This window comes from Puma concolor, chromosome C2, assembly GCF_028749965.1.
Source record: "Puma concolor isolate L17-30 chromosome C2, mPumCon1.1.hap2, whole genome shotgun sequence".
NCBI lineage: Eukaryota > Metazoa > Chordata > Mammalia > Carnivora > Felidae > Puma > Puma concolor.
In genome coordinates this window covers 10770858-10791777 of record NC_141675.1, presented here as the reverse complement: position 1 = coordinate 10791777, position 20920 = coordinate 10770858, and the positions used below count along the sequence as shown (strand labels likewise).

The window sequence follows — 20920 nt, the reverse complement described above, 5'->3', positions numbered from 1 at the left end:
CAATGTGGGGCTCGAACTCATGACCACAGTATCAACAGTCACATGCTCTATTGAGTGAACCAGCCAGGCACCTCCACTCCCCACTTTTTTAAAGTCATCTAGGACACAGCTACTTTCAAACAACTTTCCACAAATCCTCCTTACTTTAGCAACCCCCCCCCCTTCTCTCCCAGTCCCCCTCCCAGAGGTGCCTGAGTCTTTTCAGACTTTGCAGTGAGCCTCATTGGTTCTTTACTTTCCCTGTCAACCAGCTTAGCATTCAGCTTTCTCATAGTGGCCAAGTCCATTATCCTTTATCCGTTCCAAGCTTCCAAAAATGTGTCGCTTTTGTCTCCTTTCCTATTCATCCCATTCTCGTGATAATTTTAGAATGGTTTTGGGAAGGAGCAAAATTAGATTCATGTGTTCGACTTGACATCTTTATCCAGAAGCCTAAAGTATGTGCTGAAGCTATGGTAGCTGGCACTCGAACGGCAGTCACAGAGATGGGTGGACTAAAATAAAGATTCCAGAAACTCACCCAGTATGTGAAAAATCACCAATAAGTGATTACAGATCAATTGACTATGTGTTAGAAAAAAATTAAAATTAGCCTTTACTCACCCCATATATGGAACTTAATTCTAGTTGGATTAAAGATCTGAACCTATATACAAACTGTAAAAAAATATATGAGGGTTTTTTAATTTTAGAGAGTGTGTACATGTGCATGAGCAGGGGAGGGAGGGAGGGAGAGAGAGAGAGAAAGAGAGAATCTCAGTCAGGCTCCACATTCACCACAGAGCCAGAGGAGGGCCTTGATCCCACAACCCTGGGATCATGATGTGGGCTGAAATCAGGAGAGGACACTCAGCTGACAGAGCCATTCAGGCGCCCCTATAGGACAATATTTTTATAATCTTGTGTTGAAGACCTTCCTAAGCAGGTAAGAATAGAGGAAGGCTTAAATGGGGACCAATTAACTATGTAAAAGTTTGGGGTACCTGGATGTCTCAGTCAGTTAAGCGACCAACTCTTGATGTTGGCTCACATCATGATTGGGCCTGCTTTGGATTCTCTCTCCCTTTCTGTCTGCCCCTCCATGGCTTGTGCGTGTGCTCTCTCTCTCTCTCAAAAATAAAAAGCATTGGGGTGCCTGGGTGGCTCAGTCGGTTTAACGTCCGACTTCAGCTCAGGTCATGATCTCACAGTACATGGGTTCAAGCCCCACATTGGGCTCTGTGCTGACAGCTCAGAGCCTGGAGCCTGCTTCAGATTCTGTGTCTCCCTCTCTCTCTGCTCCTCCCCTTCTCATGCTCTGTCTCTCTCTCTCACCTTCAAAAATAAATAAAAACATGAAAAAAAATTTTTAATTAAAATAAATTAAAAAATAAAAATAAAAAGCATTAAAAAATTAACTATGTAAAAGTTTAAAATTTCCATATGACAAAAGACTCTGTTAAAAAAGATAGTTAAAAAGCAAACCTGGATGGGGAAAATATTGCCACAGATACGATCAGTTACCATCCCTCTTATGTAGAGAACTTTACAAATCAGGAAGGAAGTGATGTTTTAAAAAACGTAGCAATAAATAAGGAAAGAACTCAAAGTGGCTAACAAGCGTTTGAAAAGGTGTTGTGCCATCCTCACCACTGATCAGGAAAATGCAAACTACAACAGACAAGGGGAATACTATACATCAGTGTTCTGAGCGTGTGGTCCCTGGACCCACACAGCATCAGCACCACCTGAAAATTTGTAGAAATGCACATCTTCAGATCCCATTCTAGATCTACAGAAACAAACTCTGAGGGTGGGGTCCGTCCATCTGTGGTTTAACACGCCGGGCAGGTGATTCTGATGCTCACGGCCCAACTGTCAAAATTGGCCTAGATCGGTATGTTTGAGAACCACAGCTGTGTAGCCAGGAGAATGAAGAAATGGCATTCGGTGTTGTGCTTGAATCACACCATGCTGCGTGAAAGAAACCAGATGCAAGAGTACATACTGTGGGATTCCATGCATGTGGAGTCCAAAAACAAGCAACACTAATCCAGAGTAATAGGAATCAGGAAGATGGTCAGTTACCCTCAGAGAAGGGAACGAGTAAGTAGAAGTGAGGTTACAGCGTCCAGGACACTGGTCACATTCTGTTTCTTGGTGCAGGTGCTGGTTACACAGGTTTGTTCCCGTTTGTGAAAATTCATCGTTCATTTCGGATTTGTACACTTTTCTCTATGCTGCATTTCAGTAAAGCAGGGAAAGGCAGAATGTGAGATCTCTTTCTTTTTTAATCGGGTTTGAAATATTTAAAACGAGGGGCGCCTGGGTGGCTCAGTCCGTTGAGCGGCCGACTTCGGCTCAGGTAGCGATCTCACAATCCGTGAGTTCGAGCCCCGCGTCGGGCTCTGTGCTGACAGCTCAGAGCCTGGAGCCTGTTTCAGATTCTGTGTCTGCCTCTCTCTAACCCTCCCCTGTTCATGCTCTGTCTCTCACTGTCTCAAAAATAAATAAAACGTTAAAAAAATTTTTAAAAAAAATGAAATATTTAAAACGAGGGAACTTGGGGTTGAAGGGAAGACCATGCTTCAGTACAGTCAGTCCAGGGCTTGGGTGAGTAATTTGGCAGTATCTCTAACACTTCGTATAGCCTAGAAATTTCACTTCTCAGAATCCATCCTGGAATTCAGGTATAAATTAAAAGAATGTTCCCTGGGCATTTTTATACAAGCATGAAGGAGAAAACTTAAATTTCTCTCAGTCGGGAACTGGTTACACGAATTATAGAAAACCGGACAACTGTCAAAATTGGCCTAGATCGGTACGTAGTAACGTGAAAGGAGGTCCCGCATTGTATGTATACTCAGAGAAGCAAGTTATAAGCACCGTGCACAACGTGATTCATATTTTCAAGGGAGAAAGAAAAGGATATACTGGTGGTAGTTACAGATGCAAAGGAAAGAAGAAGGGTAGATTTAAAATTTTTATATTGGTTTCTCTTGAGAATTTACAGTTGGTGGATGGGGGTTGTTGCTTCTTTGTATATTTTATATATGCTCTCTCTATATTTCTGTGTCTATTTTTACCTGCATTTATCACTCCCGAATTTTAAGTCTTAGCTTTACCATTCAAAAAAGTCTTAGCCTAAAAAAATGCTCATCAGTGACAAAAACAAACACTGTTTTTGTAGTCTAAGCAAATAAAGAGCTAGAGTTTGTTTTGAACGTACACATACACCCACACAGCAGGAGATGAATAACATTTTTGTGGAGTGATTTTCATCAGTATCAGTTATAGTAAGAGACAAAAGGCTTGCTTTTTATTTCTGTTACCTAGGAAATTCACTTGGGTAGAATTCTTTTCTTGACAGGGGCATTCTTTTAACTGTGTTTGCTGGTGAGGTCATGGGTCAGGTACTCCTGCTCTTTGAGAGATGGTTCAGTTAACGATATTGTCCCTGTGTGTAAAAGATGACCACTGCTAGCACATTAGACAAAGCGTCTCTAGGCAGTGGACTCTGCTTTAATAATGAAAAACGTTTCACATGCAGAGCCAAGAGCTGTTAGCTGAGCCTGGTGAGCTGGACACGGGCTTCTACTGGAGACTCTTAAACCCTTGCACTCCCCTGGAAAGACACCCTAACCCTGTTTGCCATGTTTCTTTCACACACTGTAATGTTTCCTGGGTGCATCATCAACAAAGGGCTGTTCTCACCCTTTCAGTTGGAATCAAGAATGCCGTGATGTTATTTCAGGCACCACCACGCTGGATTACATCTACTACCTGTCTCACTGATCCAATGAGTGTCACATATATGTGTGTAGATTACCTGTCAGTTATGCTGAATTCAGGCCCGAAATCCCATTAGTGTGAGGCTTAGCACTTTCCGGAATTCTGTCCCATTTTGTACATCACTTTCGATAAATTCTGCTGCCACAAATGTAAGCATAAAAACACATCTCCATTAAGCATTGCTTTGGAATTCGTGTACAATATCAACTAGATCAAAAGAACAGCGACTTTCAACTCTAAAGAAGGGAAACAGCAACATTTAGAGTCTGTCTAGTGCTCTCCAGCACAGCATCCAAACTGTACCAGAGAGGTGGGCTTCTCTCCATGAGCAGTGTAAAATGTCCCTTGGAAACCTGTCTGAGGGCTTCAGTGTCTTTTTTTTTTTTTTTAATGTTTATTTTTGAGAGAGAGAGCTCTAGCAGGGGAGGGTAGAGAGAGAGGATCTGAAACGGGCTTCTTGCTGGCAGCAGGGAGCCAGATGCGGGGCTTGAACTCATGAACCGTGAGATCATGACCTGAGCCGCAGTCGGACGCATAACTGACTTGGCCACCCAGGTGGCCCATATGTGTCTTCCTTCTTAAAAAGGGGCCTGCACTCTTGTCCCTGCAGCGTCCCCTTCTAATCGCTATCTGGAGTCCCTGACCACCTCAGATTGCATGGGTTGAACAACTGAGGAACTGTTGTTCAGATCAGCCTGTTAACCTGTTCCTGTTTCATTGTTCCAGGTGAGGAAATGACACCCTAATGCACATCGTGTATCTTTCCAGAGACTCTGCATGTCTTTCCACTTTATCCTGGTCTAACCTGTGAAGTCTATTAATGTCCTAGCTGCTGCTGAAGTCTGTCTCGAATTCCCTCACTTGCATATTCACTGCCACCATCTCGGTCTTGAATATGTCATCTTCTCTCACTGAGACTATTGTGACAGTCTCTGAGCTTGTCTGCTTATGAGTGCACACGCACGTGAACACACACACACACACACACACACACACACACACACACACACCCCTTTCCCCTCCATGTGTCCATTCTCCTCAATCGGCCAGAGTGGTATTACAACCAAACTAACATGAGTTCCCTCCTTGGTGAGGCATAGAAGGAACCACACCTGGTGGAGTTGTGGCACAAAGGAAACTTTATCTGCAACAAATGAGATCAAGGGGAATAACTTCCAAGCCTTGATTCCCAAGCAAGGTGAAAGGGTTCCTTTTATTTAGGGTTAGGATGAATATTTAGATAGGGGAGCCTTGTCATCGTATGTAGAGGCGGGCATAAGGCCACGCGTGCGCCTTAAGGAAACATGCCTGTACATAAATGAGGTGAGGCTTGCCCTCTGACTTGGAGACTGGGTGGAGGTTTAGTATTACAGTGAGGGAAAGGTAACTGTTGGTCATTCCCTGGGTCACTCCATGGTCTATCTGCACAGGCGTGAGTGGGGGTTAAGTGCAAACCGGTCTGTGAGTGGTCCGGCCACTTCCTGTTGCTTGAGGAGTAGTTTCAATTTCTGTCATGGGATGTTATGCCCGTCTGGTCTTTTGCCTGAGTTAAAAGATAAGCTAGAAAGAAGAGCTTAAGGAAAAATGAGGGACAGAGGTCGATAAGTACAAGCAGGTGAGGCAGTAAAGGTCAGGTTCTGGGTCTAGCTGGCGACAGTATAAAGAACTTACGCCTGGGCCCATATAATCTGACCCTTCCCAACCTAACATTTTGCACCAGTGTCCTAACTTTCTATACTTTCTTTACAGGTTCTAGAAGGCAGCAAAGCCCTTCCCCGCTCCGGACGAAAGTTCTGTGCCTAGAACTCTGTCTTCCCATCTGTCTCTCTCGCTAGCTCTTACTGGGTCTGGAGGGTATTCTTCAGCATGGCCTTCCCTGACACTTCCCATGCCTGCAACAAGGTCATATCTGTTACACACCCTTACCACAGCCTTCATTTTCCTTCACAGCATTTGTCACAATTAGAATTATGCAGATATTTCCCCCCACGAGGCTTTAAGTTATGTACAGCAGGGTGTGTTCAGTAATGTGTGCCTGACCCCGTCCTTGGGGCCTGATAGCAGGAGGCCTGGCAGAGTTTAGGTGCTCTCAAGGGTTAAACAAGTGAGTGAAAACCATCTTCCCAGCTTTGTGATTAAAGTCTCTTTAGTATTTTGTTCCCTACACCTTGAACACAGCTAAAGCAGAAATGAAATAATTTGTCCTGAGTCACACAGCAATCCAGAACTTGCAGCCAGAGCCTGCCCCGGGCTCCTGATGCTATCTCCTGGGGATATGGTTTGGATCTAACTTCTTCATGGCTTAGGAATAAAGTCCTGGTCCCTGGAAGGTACTGGAATGCGAGATGCATACTTTGTTGCGGCTTCCCTTTGTTCAGGGCTAAAGACGCCTGCAGTTTGGATCGGTTTCTTTTCCCTTGATGAAACCTGCCTCTAGTCCATGGGTGACATTCATTTGGCTTTGGCTTTGGTCTTGTTTGTCAGCAGTGGTGAAGATTTGGATGGCTGTTACCGGAATAAATGCACAACTTACGTTAAAACACTGAATGCCGGCATCTGCCCTGGGCCCTTGTTTGTTCTCCTTTTCAGAAGCTCTCTCAGGCCATGTGTTACTTGCCCTCTGCAAGGAAGAGGGGGAGAGGCGTGAGGGAAAGCAGGGGGGGGGGTGGGGGGCAGACAGTAGTGGCCGTGAGGTATCCTCAGAGATTCATCCCTTGAGAGCGGATCAGTCCCAGTAGACCTCAAGTACACCTGCAGTCTTGTTTTCTTGACAAGTATCAGCCTGTGAGCAAATTCCAGCCACAGATGTGTGTGGTTTGTCCCCTCATGGCGTCTTAAAAATCATCATTAGTGCTAACATTTAAAAATCAAGACTATCAGGGTACTTGGGTGGCTCAGTTGGTTGAGTGTCCGACTTTGTCTCGGGGCACGATCTCTCAGTTTGTGAGTTCGAGCCCCACGTCGGGCTTGCTGCTGTCAACCTGTCAGCACAGAGCCCGCTTTGGATCCTCTGTCCCCCTCTCTCTGCCCCTCCCCTGCTAGCACTCTCCCAGGAATAAATAAATATTTAAAAATCAAGATCGTCATGTACAAACTTGAGTTGCTGTGTTTTCTTGGAGGAAAAAAGAAAGATCTAAGAAAACTGGTGCACCACAGGGGGACCTGGCTGGCCCCATCAGTGGAGCGTGTGACTCTTGATCTTGGGGTCGTGAGTTCAAGCCCCACATTGGGGGGGGTAGAGTTTACTTTTTAAAAAATTGGCCCTTGGGGCGCCTGGGTGGCGCAGTCGGTTGAGCCTCCGACTTCAGCCAGGTCACGATCTTGTGGTCCGTGAGTTCGAGCCCCGCGTCAGGCTCTGGGCTGATGGCTCAGAGCCTGGAGCCTGTTTCCGATTCTGTGTCTCCCTCTCTCTCTGCCCCTCCCCCATTCATGCTCTGTCTCTCTCTGTCCCAAAAATAAATAAACGTTGAAAAAAAAAATTAAAAAAATAAATAAATAAATAAATAAAAAATTGGCCCTCAAGCCAATTTGACAATAAATTGTACCTTCTGGCATTTATGGGCACCCGAGTTTGCAACCCGTTTTATATTTGTTAGTTGTGTGTATGTGGAAATATGAATAAAGGCTGTAATGGACACTTGATGTAATTTTTTTTTTTCCTCTGTCTCTGCTTCTTTCTTTATTTTCTCCTTGTGTCTCCCTTTTCTTTTCCACTGCCTCTACCGTTTTGCAGGTTCTGGGACTGCTGGTGTGGACACTTATCGCTGGAACCGAGTACTTCCGGGTCCCTGCTTTTGGCTGGGTCATGTTTGTAGCTGTGTTTTACTGGGTCCTCACCGTCTTCTTCCTCATCATCTACATAACAATGACCTACACCAGGATCCCGCAGGTGCCCTGGACAACAGTGGTAAGGAAGCCGGGGGTGTTGTTACTGTCCATTGCCAGCTATGCAGGTTGGAACTTAGTCCTTTTTTCCTCAATTCAGTTGTCTCCCTGCCGGCAAAGCAGGGGGCAAAGCCAGGGAGAACCCAACACAGCAGATAATCTTTATGTTATCCAATTGTCTCTAGGGTGATTATACCTGAGTGTGAAACTGGGCATATGGGAAAGTCCAGGAATTTCTTCTTTTTTTTTTTTTAATTTTTGTTGTTGCTGTTGTTGTTAGTGTTTATTTTTGAGAGAAAGAGAGACAGCGTGAGTGGGGGAGGGGCAGAGAGAGAGGGAGACACAGAATCGGAAGCAGGCTCCAGGCTCTGAGCTGTCAGCACAGAGCCCGACGAGGGGCTCAAACCCACGAGCCATGAGATCGTGACCTGAAATCCTAGAAATTCGACAGAACTCCTTTATTTTGTCCCATCTCCACCTGCTTTCATTCAAACTGGCAGTGTTTCACGCATATAATCCCTTACCTGTTCCTGGCTTCTGCCTGTACAAAATTAGATCTGTGGTTTGCACCCGTGATCTCTTTATCAAATGGTTGTTCGGCCACACCTCTGGTGTTCTCTTAAGAGCAAGCTTTCTTATTTTTTACAATATGGATTAAGCTAAGGACTTTCCAGACCATCAAGTTCTGCTTCTTTTTTGCTTAACGGTTTCTTTTTGTTGTAAGTTTATTTATTTTGAGAGAGAGAGAGAGCAGGGGAGGGGCGCAGAGAGAGGGAGAGAGAGGATCCCAAGGAGGCTCTGTGCTGCCAGTGCAGAGCCCGATGTGGAGCTCGATTCCACAAACTGTGAGATCATGTACCTGAGCCTAAATCAAGAGTCGGACGCTTAACCAAATGAGCCACCCAGGCACCCCAACAATTTCTTCATCAATTCATCTGTTTCCATTTGCATTTTACTGCAAACAGAAGGAACCAAGCCTTGCCTTCACACTTTGTTTTAAAAATCTCCTCATTTAAATATCCAGCTAATCCAGTTTTGTTGCTTATAAGCTCTATCTTCCATGAAACAATAGAACCCAGTTCAGCAAAATTCTTTCCCACTTTATGACAAGGATCACCTTTCCTCCAGTTTCCGAAAACATGTTCCCCACGTGTGCATTGAGATCTCTCCACAGTGGCCTTCAACATGCACACTTGTACTAAGATTCTGTTTGTGATTATTTATGTATTCCCTAAGAAGATGGAACCTTTCTCTCTAGCTCTTCTCTTTTCTTTCTGAGCCCTCACCAGAATCCCCTTCAACATCCGTATTTCTAGTATGCTCCTCAAAACTCCCCAGCCATTACTCATTATCGAGTTCCAAAGCGACTTTTACATTTTTAGGTATTTGTTATAGCATCAGTTCCACTCCAGACTCCAAATCTGTCTACCCCACTCTCGATACAAAGTCTGTATTAGAGTGCTCTAGAGAAGCATAGGCAATAGGGTGTGTGTGTGTGTGTGTGTGTGCACGCGTGCACACCCACATGAAGAGATTTATTAGAAGGAATTGGTTCACATGATTATGGAAACTGGGAAGTCCCAAGATCTGCTGTCAGCCAGCTGGACCCCTGGCACACTGATGGTGTGGTTCCGGTCCGAGCCTGAAGGCCTGAGGACCAGGGAACCTGGTGTTTCTGTTCAAGCCCAAAGGCAGGAAAAAAGACTGATGTCCCAGCTCAAGGCGGTCAGGCAGGAGCAGTTCTCTCTTACTCAGCCTTCTTGTTCGATTCAGGTCTTCAACTGATTGGATGAGGCCCACCCACATTAGAGAGGACAGTCTGCTTTACTCAGGCTGTAGATTTGAATGTTAATATCATCCAGAAGCCCTCATAGATAGACCCCGGATAACGTTTGACCAAATATCTGTGCACCTGTGGCCCAGTCAGGTTAACACAGAAAATCAACCCATCATGGTACCCTATGACATATAGCGAGGTGAAGGTATGTACAAAGTGTGATGGAAACTACCACCTCAGCTTGGGACAGCTGGGAACTCTTGAGAGAGGAGGCAGCATTTAGTGTCATCTTGAAGACTGATCACACACATCCTGAGGGGAGCTCAGAGATAGAAGGTGAGGTCCCCTTTGCCTTTGGAGAATTTATAATCTTTTTTGGGGGAGTTGGACTGGCTGCACGATTTAAAAAAACCAAAAAAAAATCCAAGTGGTGCCACACGTGTGTGTGTACAAAACAGGGCTCAGAGCGATACTATCTTTTTGTTTGCTTGTTTTCAACCAGTGGATCAAAAAACTATCCAATTCCAAATAAGCGACTGATAAGCCAGATTTGAAGCATAGTGTGTAAGTGTGGTGTAGACCGAAATAAAGCTGGCAGGCTTTAGCGGCCTCACTGCTCAAGTGTATCTGGCCTGGTTCTTTCTGGGAGCTGCTTTCAGAGCTAGCTAAGTTAACCGCCCCCCCCCCCCCCCCCCCACACACACACACATACACAAATAACAGGTGTCATTTGATTGCATGGAACACATTGACGGACTCTTAGCAGTCTCCCCAAATACGAACGTGAGGATTTTCCGTTATGATTTTCGGGAACATGGGGCAGGCTCTGAAAGTAACTCCAGCCGAGGTGCTCGTAGCTGCCTGGGGCAGCCCACGCAGCCTGGTTGGAACGGGCGTCCTGCCTCGCTGGGTGGGCACCGGGAAGAAAGACTCATCTGGATGTGGGGAATCACAAAAGGTAGAAAGCACCTCGAAGTAACAGCCACGTGGGAATACGGGGAGAGGGCATCATTCAAGTGACCTGGAGGAACGGGAGGAATGCCGTTTGGGAGGACGATGGGTCTTAAAGGATGTCTTGAGGAAAGTACTTGTGAACTTGGAGGAAGAGAACTTGGAAACTGTAACGGGAGAGCCAATGGTTAAGATGCAAGAATGAGCTGTACCTTTAATTCCACTTCTGCTGAGTCTCAATTCCTAGGCATGTTTTCTGTAGTTTTTTTTTCTTTAAATTTATTTTCTATAATTTATTTATTTTGAAAGAGAGAGAAAGAGAGAGCACATAAGCAGAGGGGAGAATCCCAGGCAGGCTCAACATGGTCAGTGCAGAGACTGATGTGGGGCTCGAACTCACAAACCTTGAGATCATGACCTGAGCCGAAGTCGGATGCTTAATTGACTGAGCCACCCAGGCACCCCTAGGCCAGATATGTTTAGAATCAGGATTTCCACCCCCTCAGATTTTAGAAAGATAATAATCTGGTGCATTTACTGCGTAAGATCCTGAGTCTGGGGGCAGCACTGTAATCAGACATGTTAGCATTTCTGCATGAACACGTGCATTTTCCTGCAAAGAGGGGTAATAAAGACTGCATTGCCCCCATGTCAGTACAAGTCAGCTTTTGCTGCCAGATGACTTTTGGATTTACTTTTGGTTCTCAGAGCATTTGGGGAATCTGAGATTGCCGAGAAGGGATGAGCAGACCAGGCTTTCATCCACTGGGAACTTGGCTGGGAGACCAGCCCATGGGACATGACAAAAACCAGAGTCTCATAGTTTTGCCTGTAGCTCTTTGCTTGATAAGGCATGAGCTTTGCACTGGAATTGATTCAATTGTAGGCATGTTTTCCGGGCCATATGCGTCACCCAGAGAGGCTGGGATGTGCTTTGTGACAAATCTGATTTGAGCTAAAACTTCAAAGCAATACTGTTTGTCCTCCTTGGGGCACTAAGCCCCAGGACCTGCACAAATGCATTTTCTGAGGATTCATCCTCCACAGCTCATCCCTGTCGGCCTCGTTGCAAGCACTCTGAGCAGTACAGGGCAGAGGGCACAGCCTCCTTTTATAGGCAGTAGCAGCCACCATTCATGAAGCACCTACTGTGTGCCAGAGGTCAGGCTGGGTCCTTCATAGATTACATCATTTCACCTCACCCTAACTGCAAACACGGGGTGGATTATTTCCATTTTGCAGGTGAAGAAATAGACACCGAAAGGGTTTTGATAGCCAGGGAATGGGAAGCAGGTCCCCTGCTGCCAACCACAGCCGTCAACCCTGGAGTCTCCTTGGCGGCCAGGGTTCACAAATGCCCTGGTCCTAGCCTTCGGGAAATCGCTGGAGCTGAGAGGACCTTCCTCCTCTCCACTGTGAAGGGATGAGGAGTTCTCTCTCCGCAGTTAGGTTTGGTCAGTCGTGGACACCAGTGCTACACGGTGGAGGGCCAACAAGGAGGCCAGCTATTTGAGAGTTTTTATCTGTGTGCCTTTATTTGGGGCGGGGGGGGGGGTAGGACATTCTGTACCAAAGAGGGATCAAATTTCAGAAAAGAAGAGCCTCCCTCCACCTTCTCCCAAAACGGAGTAGTTGGGAAACTTTGGTAAGACACTGTATTTGTTCTGGGTTCCCTGCAGCCCGGGGATGCTTTGAGAACTGGCATTTGAGTTGGGGGGGGGGGGCGGGAGGGTGCTCTAGGGTTTTTTCAGCCTGAGCAGTCTCAGACTCGGGTCCTGCTTCTCTAGAGCAGTGCGACCTTGTGTTTCGACGAAGCTCAGTGATATTCCAGAGGCTGCCGAAGCTGTGTGTTACCCTTCGCCACTTCTGTAGCCACACAGATCTCTGTTCTTTAACATCTATAGCAATCTCAGATCCTGGGGCACCTGGGTGGCTCAGTCGTTTGAGTGTCTGACTTTGGCTCAGGTCATGATCTCGCGGTCCATGAGTTTGAGCCCCACGTCGGGCTCTGTGCTGACAGCTCAGAGCCTGCAGCCTGCTTTGGATTCTGTGTCTTCCTCTCTTTCTGCTTCTCCCCTGCTCACGCTCTGTCTCTCTCTCAAAGTAATAAATAAACAGAAAAGAAAAGAAAAGAAAAGAAAAGAAAGAAAGAAAAAAAAAACAATCTCAGATCCTGATTTCTTTGCCCTTCTTTTTTCTTTCCTCTCTCCACCTGTTTTCACTAGTTTCCCACTCCAGGCATCCCCCATACATACTTAATTTGGGAGTCCTAGGAAGATGGTGTGGGGAGAAGCGGGCAGGAGGAGTTTCCACACCCAGGTAGCAGGAATGGAGGCTGTGATTACCCAGCAGGGCCCCGCAGGGTGGTGCAGGGGGGAAGAAAGCCCTTCCCTGCTTCTCTCCGAGGGAAAGAGAGCCTTGGAAAAATGGATTGGGCCACACTTACTAAGGGATGGGGACACATATCCTCAGGGAGTCTTGTCACCACTCCCTCTCCGGCCCTTCACCCACCCAGCAGTGGGGACAAGGCCCAGGGCCAGTGTCAGGGCAGTCCTGACCAGGCTGACCTCTGAGAATGCTGTCTCCGTCATCTCTCCCCTTGTGTGGGGACTGGACATGCAGGGCACCCCCAAATACTTGTTTAAAGACATTCGTCACAGTAGCATTTGTGACCCTGGGAAAACTAGGAACGTGAAATGCCCATCGATAGGGGAAAGTTAGATTCTAAGGTATTTGTGTTATGACAACAAATGAGGTCATCTGTTTGGACAGGCATGCAAAATTGCCCTTGGTATCTTTTTCAGTGAAGAAAAAAAAAAACACCTCTAAGTTTACTTAACTCTATGGCTCCTTTTGTATAAAATTGGGTGTTTGTTTATATCCCAAAGGAAAAAGCTGAGGTGAAAAAAATAGACTGACTTTTTACTCCAGATTCTTCTATCCACACTGGATTTTATTTGGTTACCAGGAACATGCATTACTTTTAAATTTTTTTCTTAAGCATTTTAATGATTCGAATGTAAGACGTGACTAGTTTATTAAATAAAAATAAACTTAACCACTACCTGTGGAAAGGCCACAAAGTGAAAACTAAGGTCCCCCACTCCTCAGAGGTAATTACCTTTAGCTGTTTCAGCATTAAAAATATGTATGAAGAGTCCTTTATTCATGCAAATGTATAAAACATTTTATACATTTTATACATTCATGCAAATGTATAAAACTCTGGAGGTAATGTGCAATTGAAAAAAAAACTTGGGGGAGTGCCTAGGCGGCTCAGTCGGTTGAGCATCCGACTTTGGCTCAGGGCACGATCTCACGGTTTATGGGTTCGAGCCCTGCATCGGGCTCTGTGCTGACCGTGCAGAGCCTGCTTGGGATTCTCTCTCTCCCTCTCTCTGCCCCTCCTCCATTTGTGTTCTCTCTCTCTCTCAAAATAAATTAATTAATTATAAAAACTTTTTGTAATGCACAAATGTGTTTCTGGACCCAGAAAAACCCCACAACCAGCAAACATAATGAGTCATCCAGGGAAACCACGTCTTCTTGGGGACACATTTCTATGCAGATGAGCATCAGGGGATACCCTGAATCCTGGACTACCCTTATCATAAAGGTTAATCTCGTTAACCCGGCATAATGTAAGTGTGGAGGAGGCAACAGGGATACACAACCCACCTCAGAATGCTAGGACCTGCATCTGGAAAATTCTACATGCCTTTCTTTCCCTAAGAAGAAAAAGATATTGCTTCCTCCCCTTGCCCCTATTTGTTCCTGTCTCTCTGAATTCCTGAGGGAGAGCTGTTAGACCACAGAGGATCTATGCCTTGAGAGCCACCTTCTTCCTACCTGTATAAAGCTTTGGTTTCTGCATCAGTTTTCCCCCACCCCACCCCCTCCTCTCACCCTTGTTCAGATAGGATCAGGTTTGCACATTTCACAGTATGATTTCCTAGAGTTTAAATATAGCTGAAAACCAAATACCTACTTGGATTTACATATCTGTCTTCTCTAAGAATAGGAAAAAATAAGGTGAAGCCAAGGGAAAGATTAGTTCCCAAAGGGCTCTATTAATATGTATAATCTTCTTTTTAGTTTGAAGAACTTGTTGCTAGGGTTGAGGAGTTCACCTAAATGTCCCACCCTGCTTAGAGTAGGGAAATGGATCAGCTCGCCTGCTTTGGGAAAGGCTGTCTCCCAGCTCTGGGTCAGGGACAGGTGCTGAAGGGCTGTACCTGCTGGGGCCATGGGCCAGGCAGATCTTGCTGGGGCCCCCAGCTACCTGCCTTCCTCAGCCAGTAGGTCGCCATGGCTGAAATCTGGGTGAAGCAAGGATTAAGAGCAAATTGAAAGAGAGAGAGGTGGCTGAAGGGATGAGCAGGCAGCCTGAGTATCTTGTATCTTGGGGGACAGGTGAGGGGTGTCTGGTTGTATTGCATATAAGCTGGTGTTAAGCCCTCTCCTCCTAGAGGCCCTGAAGAGCTGCTTCGGGGGTGGGGGGCACCTGGGTAGCTCAGTCGGTTGAGCATCTGACTCTTGATTTTGGCTCAGGTCATGGTCTCATGGTTCATGAGATTGAGCCCTGTATCGGGATCTGACAGCAAGGAGCCTGCTTGGGATTCTCTCTCTCTCTCTCTCTCTCTCTCTCTCTCTCTCTCTCTCTCTCTCCCCCTCTCTCCCTCTCTCTCCCCCTCTCTCCCTCTCTCCTCTCCTCTCCCTCTCTTTCTCCTCTCCCTCTATTTCTGCCTCTCCCCTGATTGCACACGCTTGTGTATTCTCTCTCTCTCTCTCTGTCCCCTTCAATAAAAAATAAACTTAAAAAAAAAAAAAAAGCCCTTCCCGAGCATCCAGATGCACCCTTTCCACACCTGGCATGCGGTCCTGGCCACTTCTCAGGTCCAGAGGTGCCCAGACCTTCCACACTCCCTGACCACCCCACCCCTCTGTCTCTCCCAGGGTCTGTGCTTTAATGGCAGTGCCTTCGTCTTATACCTCTCGGCCGCTGTGGTGGATGCCTCTTCTGTCTCCCCGGAGAGGGACAGCCACAACTTCAACAGCTGGGCAGCCTCATCGGTGAGTGAGCCCTTTCAACACCACCACCCCCCCCAAACCTCCATGGTCAGGATCACGGTCTCCTCCTCCCACTGGGGCTGGGGATCCAGGAGGAGGCCCAAATTATCTGCAGGACGGGGAAAGCACCACCCACAGTTGTGACACACTGGCCATTAGCTTGTGGTTTGAAAGCATCGAAAATTAGTGGGGCCTCCCGACGGCCTGAGGTGCACAGAGGCTAAAAGACCCAGCTTGAGTGAAAGCCAGATAGTTTGGAACAGAGTAAGTATTTGAGGGAGGAAAGCTATTTGTGGCCGTCTAAGAATAATTCTACTGACTACAGTTCAAGTGGGGAGACAGTTGCAAAACAATGAGCACACTATGATTCTTTTTTTTTTTTTTTTGAGAAGTAGAGATGTTTGTTTATGCGCTGGGAATGCAGAGGAAAGTACACAGTAACGGAGGTTCCTTCCAGAGACTGTGGCTGGGTGACGAGGGGAGCGGCCTGAGGGGCTTCTGCTTTGTGATATATATATATATATATATATATATATATATATATATATATATATACACACACACACACACACGCTTCTGTATGGTTTGCATTTCTAAGCCATCGTGTGTATTGTTGCTCTGGTTGTAAAACTAAATCTAGAAGTTTCTCTGAGATTGGCCTTAAAATATTTCATCCCCCAAAGAAGCCATTGGCAGGGGAGTGGGGGGCAGTTAGACAGGAATGCCAAAATGATAGTGTGAAGGCTGACTGATGATAATATAGCCATTCATTATATCCTTGTATTTATATTTGAAAATCTCTACTCAAACGTAGAGAGCGTGGTGTGCATGACATTAAAAATCACAAGCTTTGGGGCACCTGGGTGGCTCAGTCAGTTCAGTGTCCGACTCTTGGTGTCGGCTCAGGTCATGATCTCACGGTTTCGTGAGTTCAAGCCCCGCATCCAGCTCTGCACCGGCAGCGCAGAGCCTGCTTGGCATTCTCTGTCTCCTCCTTCTGCCCCTCCCCCATGAGCACCGTCTCTGTCTCTCTCAAACTAGATAAATAAACTTAAAAAAAAATCACACGCCGTAGCAGCACATGGCTCAAGCTATCCTACAGCAAGAATCCACCGGAACTGGGCAGTAGCTGCCCCTGAAGAGGGGCCTACATTTTCCCTACTCCCCATTCGTACCACGTGGGTTCATCGCTTCCTCCTACAAACTCAACTCCTTTATTTAACTGATCGTATGACAGTCTGAGGTTAAGCCCTGGTCTAAAATTGCCTGTACTAAATTAGGAATTCATGTGCTTTTCTCGGATGCCACCCCACCATAGTCACCCCAAAGTGAACAGCCTGTGGTTATTTGAGCAGAACTACAAGCTTTCCAGATATGTTTCAAAACAAAAAAAAACAACCAAAAAACAAAACAAAACAAAACAAAACCCAAACAACCAGCATAGCCAGAGATCATTTCAGAAGGAAGGTAATTGAACCAATAAAGCAGTTTTAGATGAGGAAGCCTGGAGTTAAGGGATGCTGTGAGTGCCTGATTCAATGGAGGCGAAATGATAACTTCTGCTAATTAGAATGTGCCCTAAGCCCTCTTTCTATTATGCTTTGTTTCCTGTAGTTCTTCGCCTTTCTGGTCACCATCTGCTATGCTGGGAACACATACTTCAGTTTTATAGCTTGGAGATCCAGGACCATACAGTGATTGGCCATTTTGAGAATTAAAAGGGAGGGAGAAAACACGAAGAATCTCCTTGTAAAAACGAAAACAAAAAACCCGACAAACTGTAGGTATGATGTATATTTCCAGAGAATTGTATTTGACTAATGTTTTTATATACCTAGTTAAATTTGCTCGCGGCAGTTTGTTACAATTAAACTGGATACTTATCTGCAGTTTGCTGTAGCTTGTAACGAACTCTTCAATATCTTGCGGATGTCTTCACAGACCTTATTTTCTTAGACAATGTATAAATAGATAAATTGCTAATATCAAGACTGTGTCAAGTTTATCAACCTAACTTTTCAAATGCCAGACTCTTTTCTGATTAAATGTTTCAAAATCCCCGGGTAAGGTGTCTGATTTGAGAAAGGAGACCTGTTACCACAGCCTGAGCTGGGGTGCTGTGGATACATCTTCGCCCTCACGGGACTGTCCAGTTGCAACGTTGCCCAGAGACCCTTGTCCACAGCCACTGGACCAGGGTGGCAGGAGAGACCCATCTCCCCAAGCCCGGGGATCGTCAGTGGCCATGATTCTCATCTGCTAACCAGAGGGCCCAGAAAAAGCACCTAGTGAAACTCTGGCCTTGCAGTTCGTTAAGATGCTCACCCTATGTGGTGCTGCTGAGTGCACGGACTGATGTGCTTGCTGGTGGCATTTTTTCCTGATACGTATTAGAATTAGTGCATAACCATGAAAATAGTACTTGCGTGTCCCTTAAGATACTCACTGACCACAGGGACTCATGTACCCCACATTGTGGAAAATACCTGACCAAAAGTTCTCCAGAACGACTACTTTGTGGCATCGTTGTTAGCTATCATCAGAGGGTGGAAAGAACCCCAGGCAGCAAGGCAGATGCGTGTTTAGAGGAAGTGTGTTCAGTTAGGATGGTTCTTGCTGGTAAGGCAGTGTGCTGTGGGTGATTTTTCAACATGAGCTTCTTTTGAAAAACAAAAAACCACAGAAGCGTTAATAGGGTTGATGACAGTGAGCCGGGTTAGCTTGCGCACTCTGCGGACGTGAGCCCCGGGGCCTCACTCTTCTGCTGTTGTTTAGCAGTACTGTTTGTTTCTGTTGTGAGTCGTCTGGTTATTTGGTCCATCCTCCTGTTTACCTGTAAGTTCTGATCCAAGTTCTGTTTGCCTCTGTAGAGGAGAGGTGAGATTTCTTCAGTGTCCAACACCCACCACCGACCTTTGAAAGGAACAATGAAGAATGTTCCTGGGTTCTGGATCCAAAGAGCTAGTGGGGAGACGGGGACCGAGAATAAGGGGAGTGTAGGGGACAGGTGTGTGGGAGTGGGTGAGGGTTGGGGGTACCAGAGGCCACTCTGAGTCCGGCATCCAGTGAGCTGTGACAGTCGGATTTTAGCAACACAGACCCACAGGTGATTAGCGCTCAATCCTTGGGGGGCTGCATTCCTGGTCACCAGCAGGACAGCCTCCAACTCGCTGATTTTGCAAGAAAAGCTGAAATCACTAGTCAGAATTTGTTCCTCTCTGTCTCACACTCACAGAGGCATAGTCATCCTCCGTGTACTGGGTGTTTTAAGTACTTGGTATTGCAACCAAAGCTCGACAAAAGGCAGAAAAACTAGAACTTCCAGATGCGTGTTTCAGGCAACTTCTGGAAACAACCATCAAGAAAGAAGCCTGGGAGCTCCTGGGTGGTTCAGTCTGGTTAAGTGTCCGACTCTTGATCTCGGCTCAGGTCATGATCTCGCAGTTCGTGAGTTCGAGTCCCACATCGGGCTCTGTGCTGACGGGATGGTTGCAGGGAGCCTGCTTGGGATTCTTGCCCTCACTTTCTGTCTGCCCCTTCCCCCCCCCAAAAAAATAAATAAATAAACTTTTTAAAAACGAAAGAAAGAAGTCTGTTTTATGTCCTTGCCACCCACTGTGGTGTGTGTGTATGTGTGTGATTTCTATAATCATGGCCCCATTTATAGGAAGCAGCTTCTGGGGTGAAGAGTTCCATAACCCACTTTGGAAATAATTCTCCATAAAGGCTGTAGGTCTTTCTTGAGCCAGTAGCCCCAATGAGATCTATTTCTAGAGAACAGTACTCATTTGTTTCCAGGCAGGAGTACTTGTTGTCTTTATTTGTGGCTTTTCAGGAGCTTGACCATTTGTGTCATCCTGAGAGTTTGCCCAAAAACAAACACAAAGCAAAACCAAATATCTATTTTTTTAACTGAAAGGAAATTCTTATTTCCTCTTTTGAATGCTGACTTTGTTCGTGCACTTTTAAGTGCGGGTTTTGGGACAATACAATGATTCTCTGCTGTTCAGATGAAGCTATAAGTTTTTGAACGGCTTCCATTTTTCTCTTAAGAAAGAAAAGCCACATGCGATATAGCAAACATCATAAAAAAAATAGGTTTCTGAGGTTTGAAAAATATTATTACAAGGACAGGATACAGAGTGCTTAAACTATTCTCTGGCATAGGTGGCCACCAACTGCCCTTCCAAAAGCATCGCGTCCTCTTTGATGGAGCTGGGTGGGTTTTGAGTTTGATGTATTTACCCACTTAGGGCCAATCAGTGACATGCTTTAGGCAATCAATCTCTCTCCATTGCAGTGTCCCAACTCATAGCCCCCAAGGTATGTAGCCAACATTTGAGAACTACAAGAAAACCCAGAGACAAGAAGGTTCAATATCGTTTATTTTGATACATTTAAAAGTTGCTGCTTTCTTAGAAAAATCCCCCCAGCGTATCAGCACACAAAAGAGTTTAAATACATAAATACATAAAGTTATCTTCTGCACAGAGCACAGATATTTGAAAGTACTAACTGAAGGGGCTCCTGGGTGGCTCAGTAGGTTGAGCGTCCGACTTCAGCTCAGGTCATGATCTCGCAGCCCGGGAGTTTGAGCCCCACATCGTGCTCTGTGCTGACAGATTCTGTGTCTCCCTCTCTCTCTGCCCCTCCCCGCCTACTCTCCCTCAAAAATAAGTACGCATTAGATTTTTTTAAAATATTCACTGAAGCTACAGCCGTGGGTAGAAAATCAATTAAAAGTTTGTATTTCTGTCCCCTAGACAATTATTATTTTAATTGAAAAGATGGATTTTTCACAGAAAAAAAAAAGTTGGACATGTAAGGCCAGGGGCACAGGAGCAAACACATACCGTGTAAGATGACAAGTTAAGAAGCATTTGTTAACTTGGCCTTGCGTAGAAGTTCTGACCACGGGCTTCTGCCAAATGTGACTTGTAAGCAGATGGCAGTGAAGGAAGGTGACAGCTATGTCCATGGTGTTGAGAGCAACGAGGAAGATTGGAGTGAGTATGGTTACAAGTTAGGGGGTAGGTGAACTTAGGTGTTCGATCTAGAAGGTGTTTGAGGGAGACTAAGGAAGGTGAGTGGCAAGAAAGTTGTTGGCCAGGGAGATATTGCATTTGGAACATATGTGTTGGGAAAACTTGTGTGTCCGTGGCAGAGGCTTTTTTTTCCTAGAATATTCAGAATAATTCTAAGTCCAGGCTGTAGTGGACCTTGTCGCTGCCTGGCCCACACCTCTGGTTATCTGTCCTAGTTCTCCTCCTCTTATTATCTGTCCCTCCTCTTGTTATCTGTCTTAGTTTTTATTCAGTAACCACCCACCCACTCATGCCCCAGCTTCCTGGGGGGAAGGGGGCTTTGCCTAAGCTGCTTCCACCCCCTGGCCACACCGATTGATTGGTTCAGGGATAGGCATGTGCCCCAGGGCTTGGCTGTGTCAGAGTTCTGAGGAAGTAAGTA

At 45.9% G+C, this 20920-nt stretch overlaps 2 protein-coding genes across 3 annotated transcripts in view; both read left to right on the top strand.

Moving 5' to 3' along the window:
- Nucleotides 1-17514, top strand: part of CMTM8 (CKLF like MARVEL transmembrane domain containing 8) — a 97922-nt gene extending 80408 nt beyond the window's left edge. For both annotated transcript variants that reach the window (XM_086720573.1, XM_086720574.1), the window contains exons 2-4: nt 7505-7678; nt 15341-15457; nt 17069-17514. In XM_086720573.1, coding sequence (XP_086576699.1) covers nt 7505-7678; nt 15341-15457; nt 17069-17152 — 375 coding nt within the window. In that variant the 3' untranslated portion in view covers nt 17153-17514. The remainder of the gene's footprint in view (nt 1-7504; nt 7679-15340; nt 15458-17068) is intronic.
- Nucleotides 17515-20399: 2885 nt separating this feature from the next.
- The window catches only part of CMTM7 (CKLF like MARVEL transmembrane domain containing 7), a 64095-nt gene continuing 63574 nt past the window's right edge, over nt 20400-20920 (top strand). The window contains exon 1 of the mRNA XM_086676244.1: nt 20400-20460. Within this exon, the coding sequence (XP_086532370.1) occupies nt 20400-20460 (61 nt within the window). The remainder of the gene's footprint in view (nt 20461-20920) is intronic.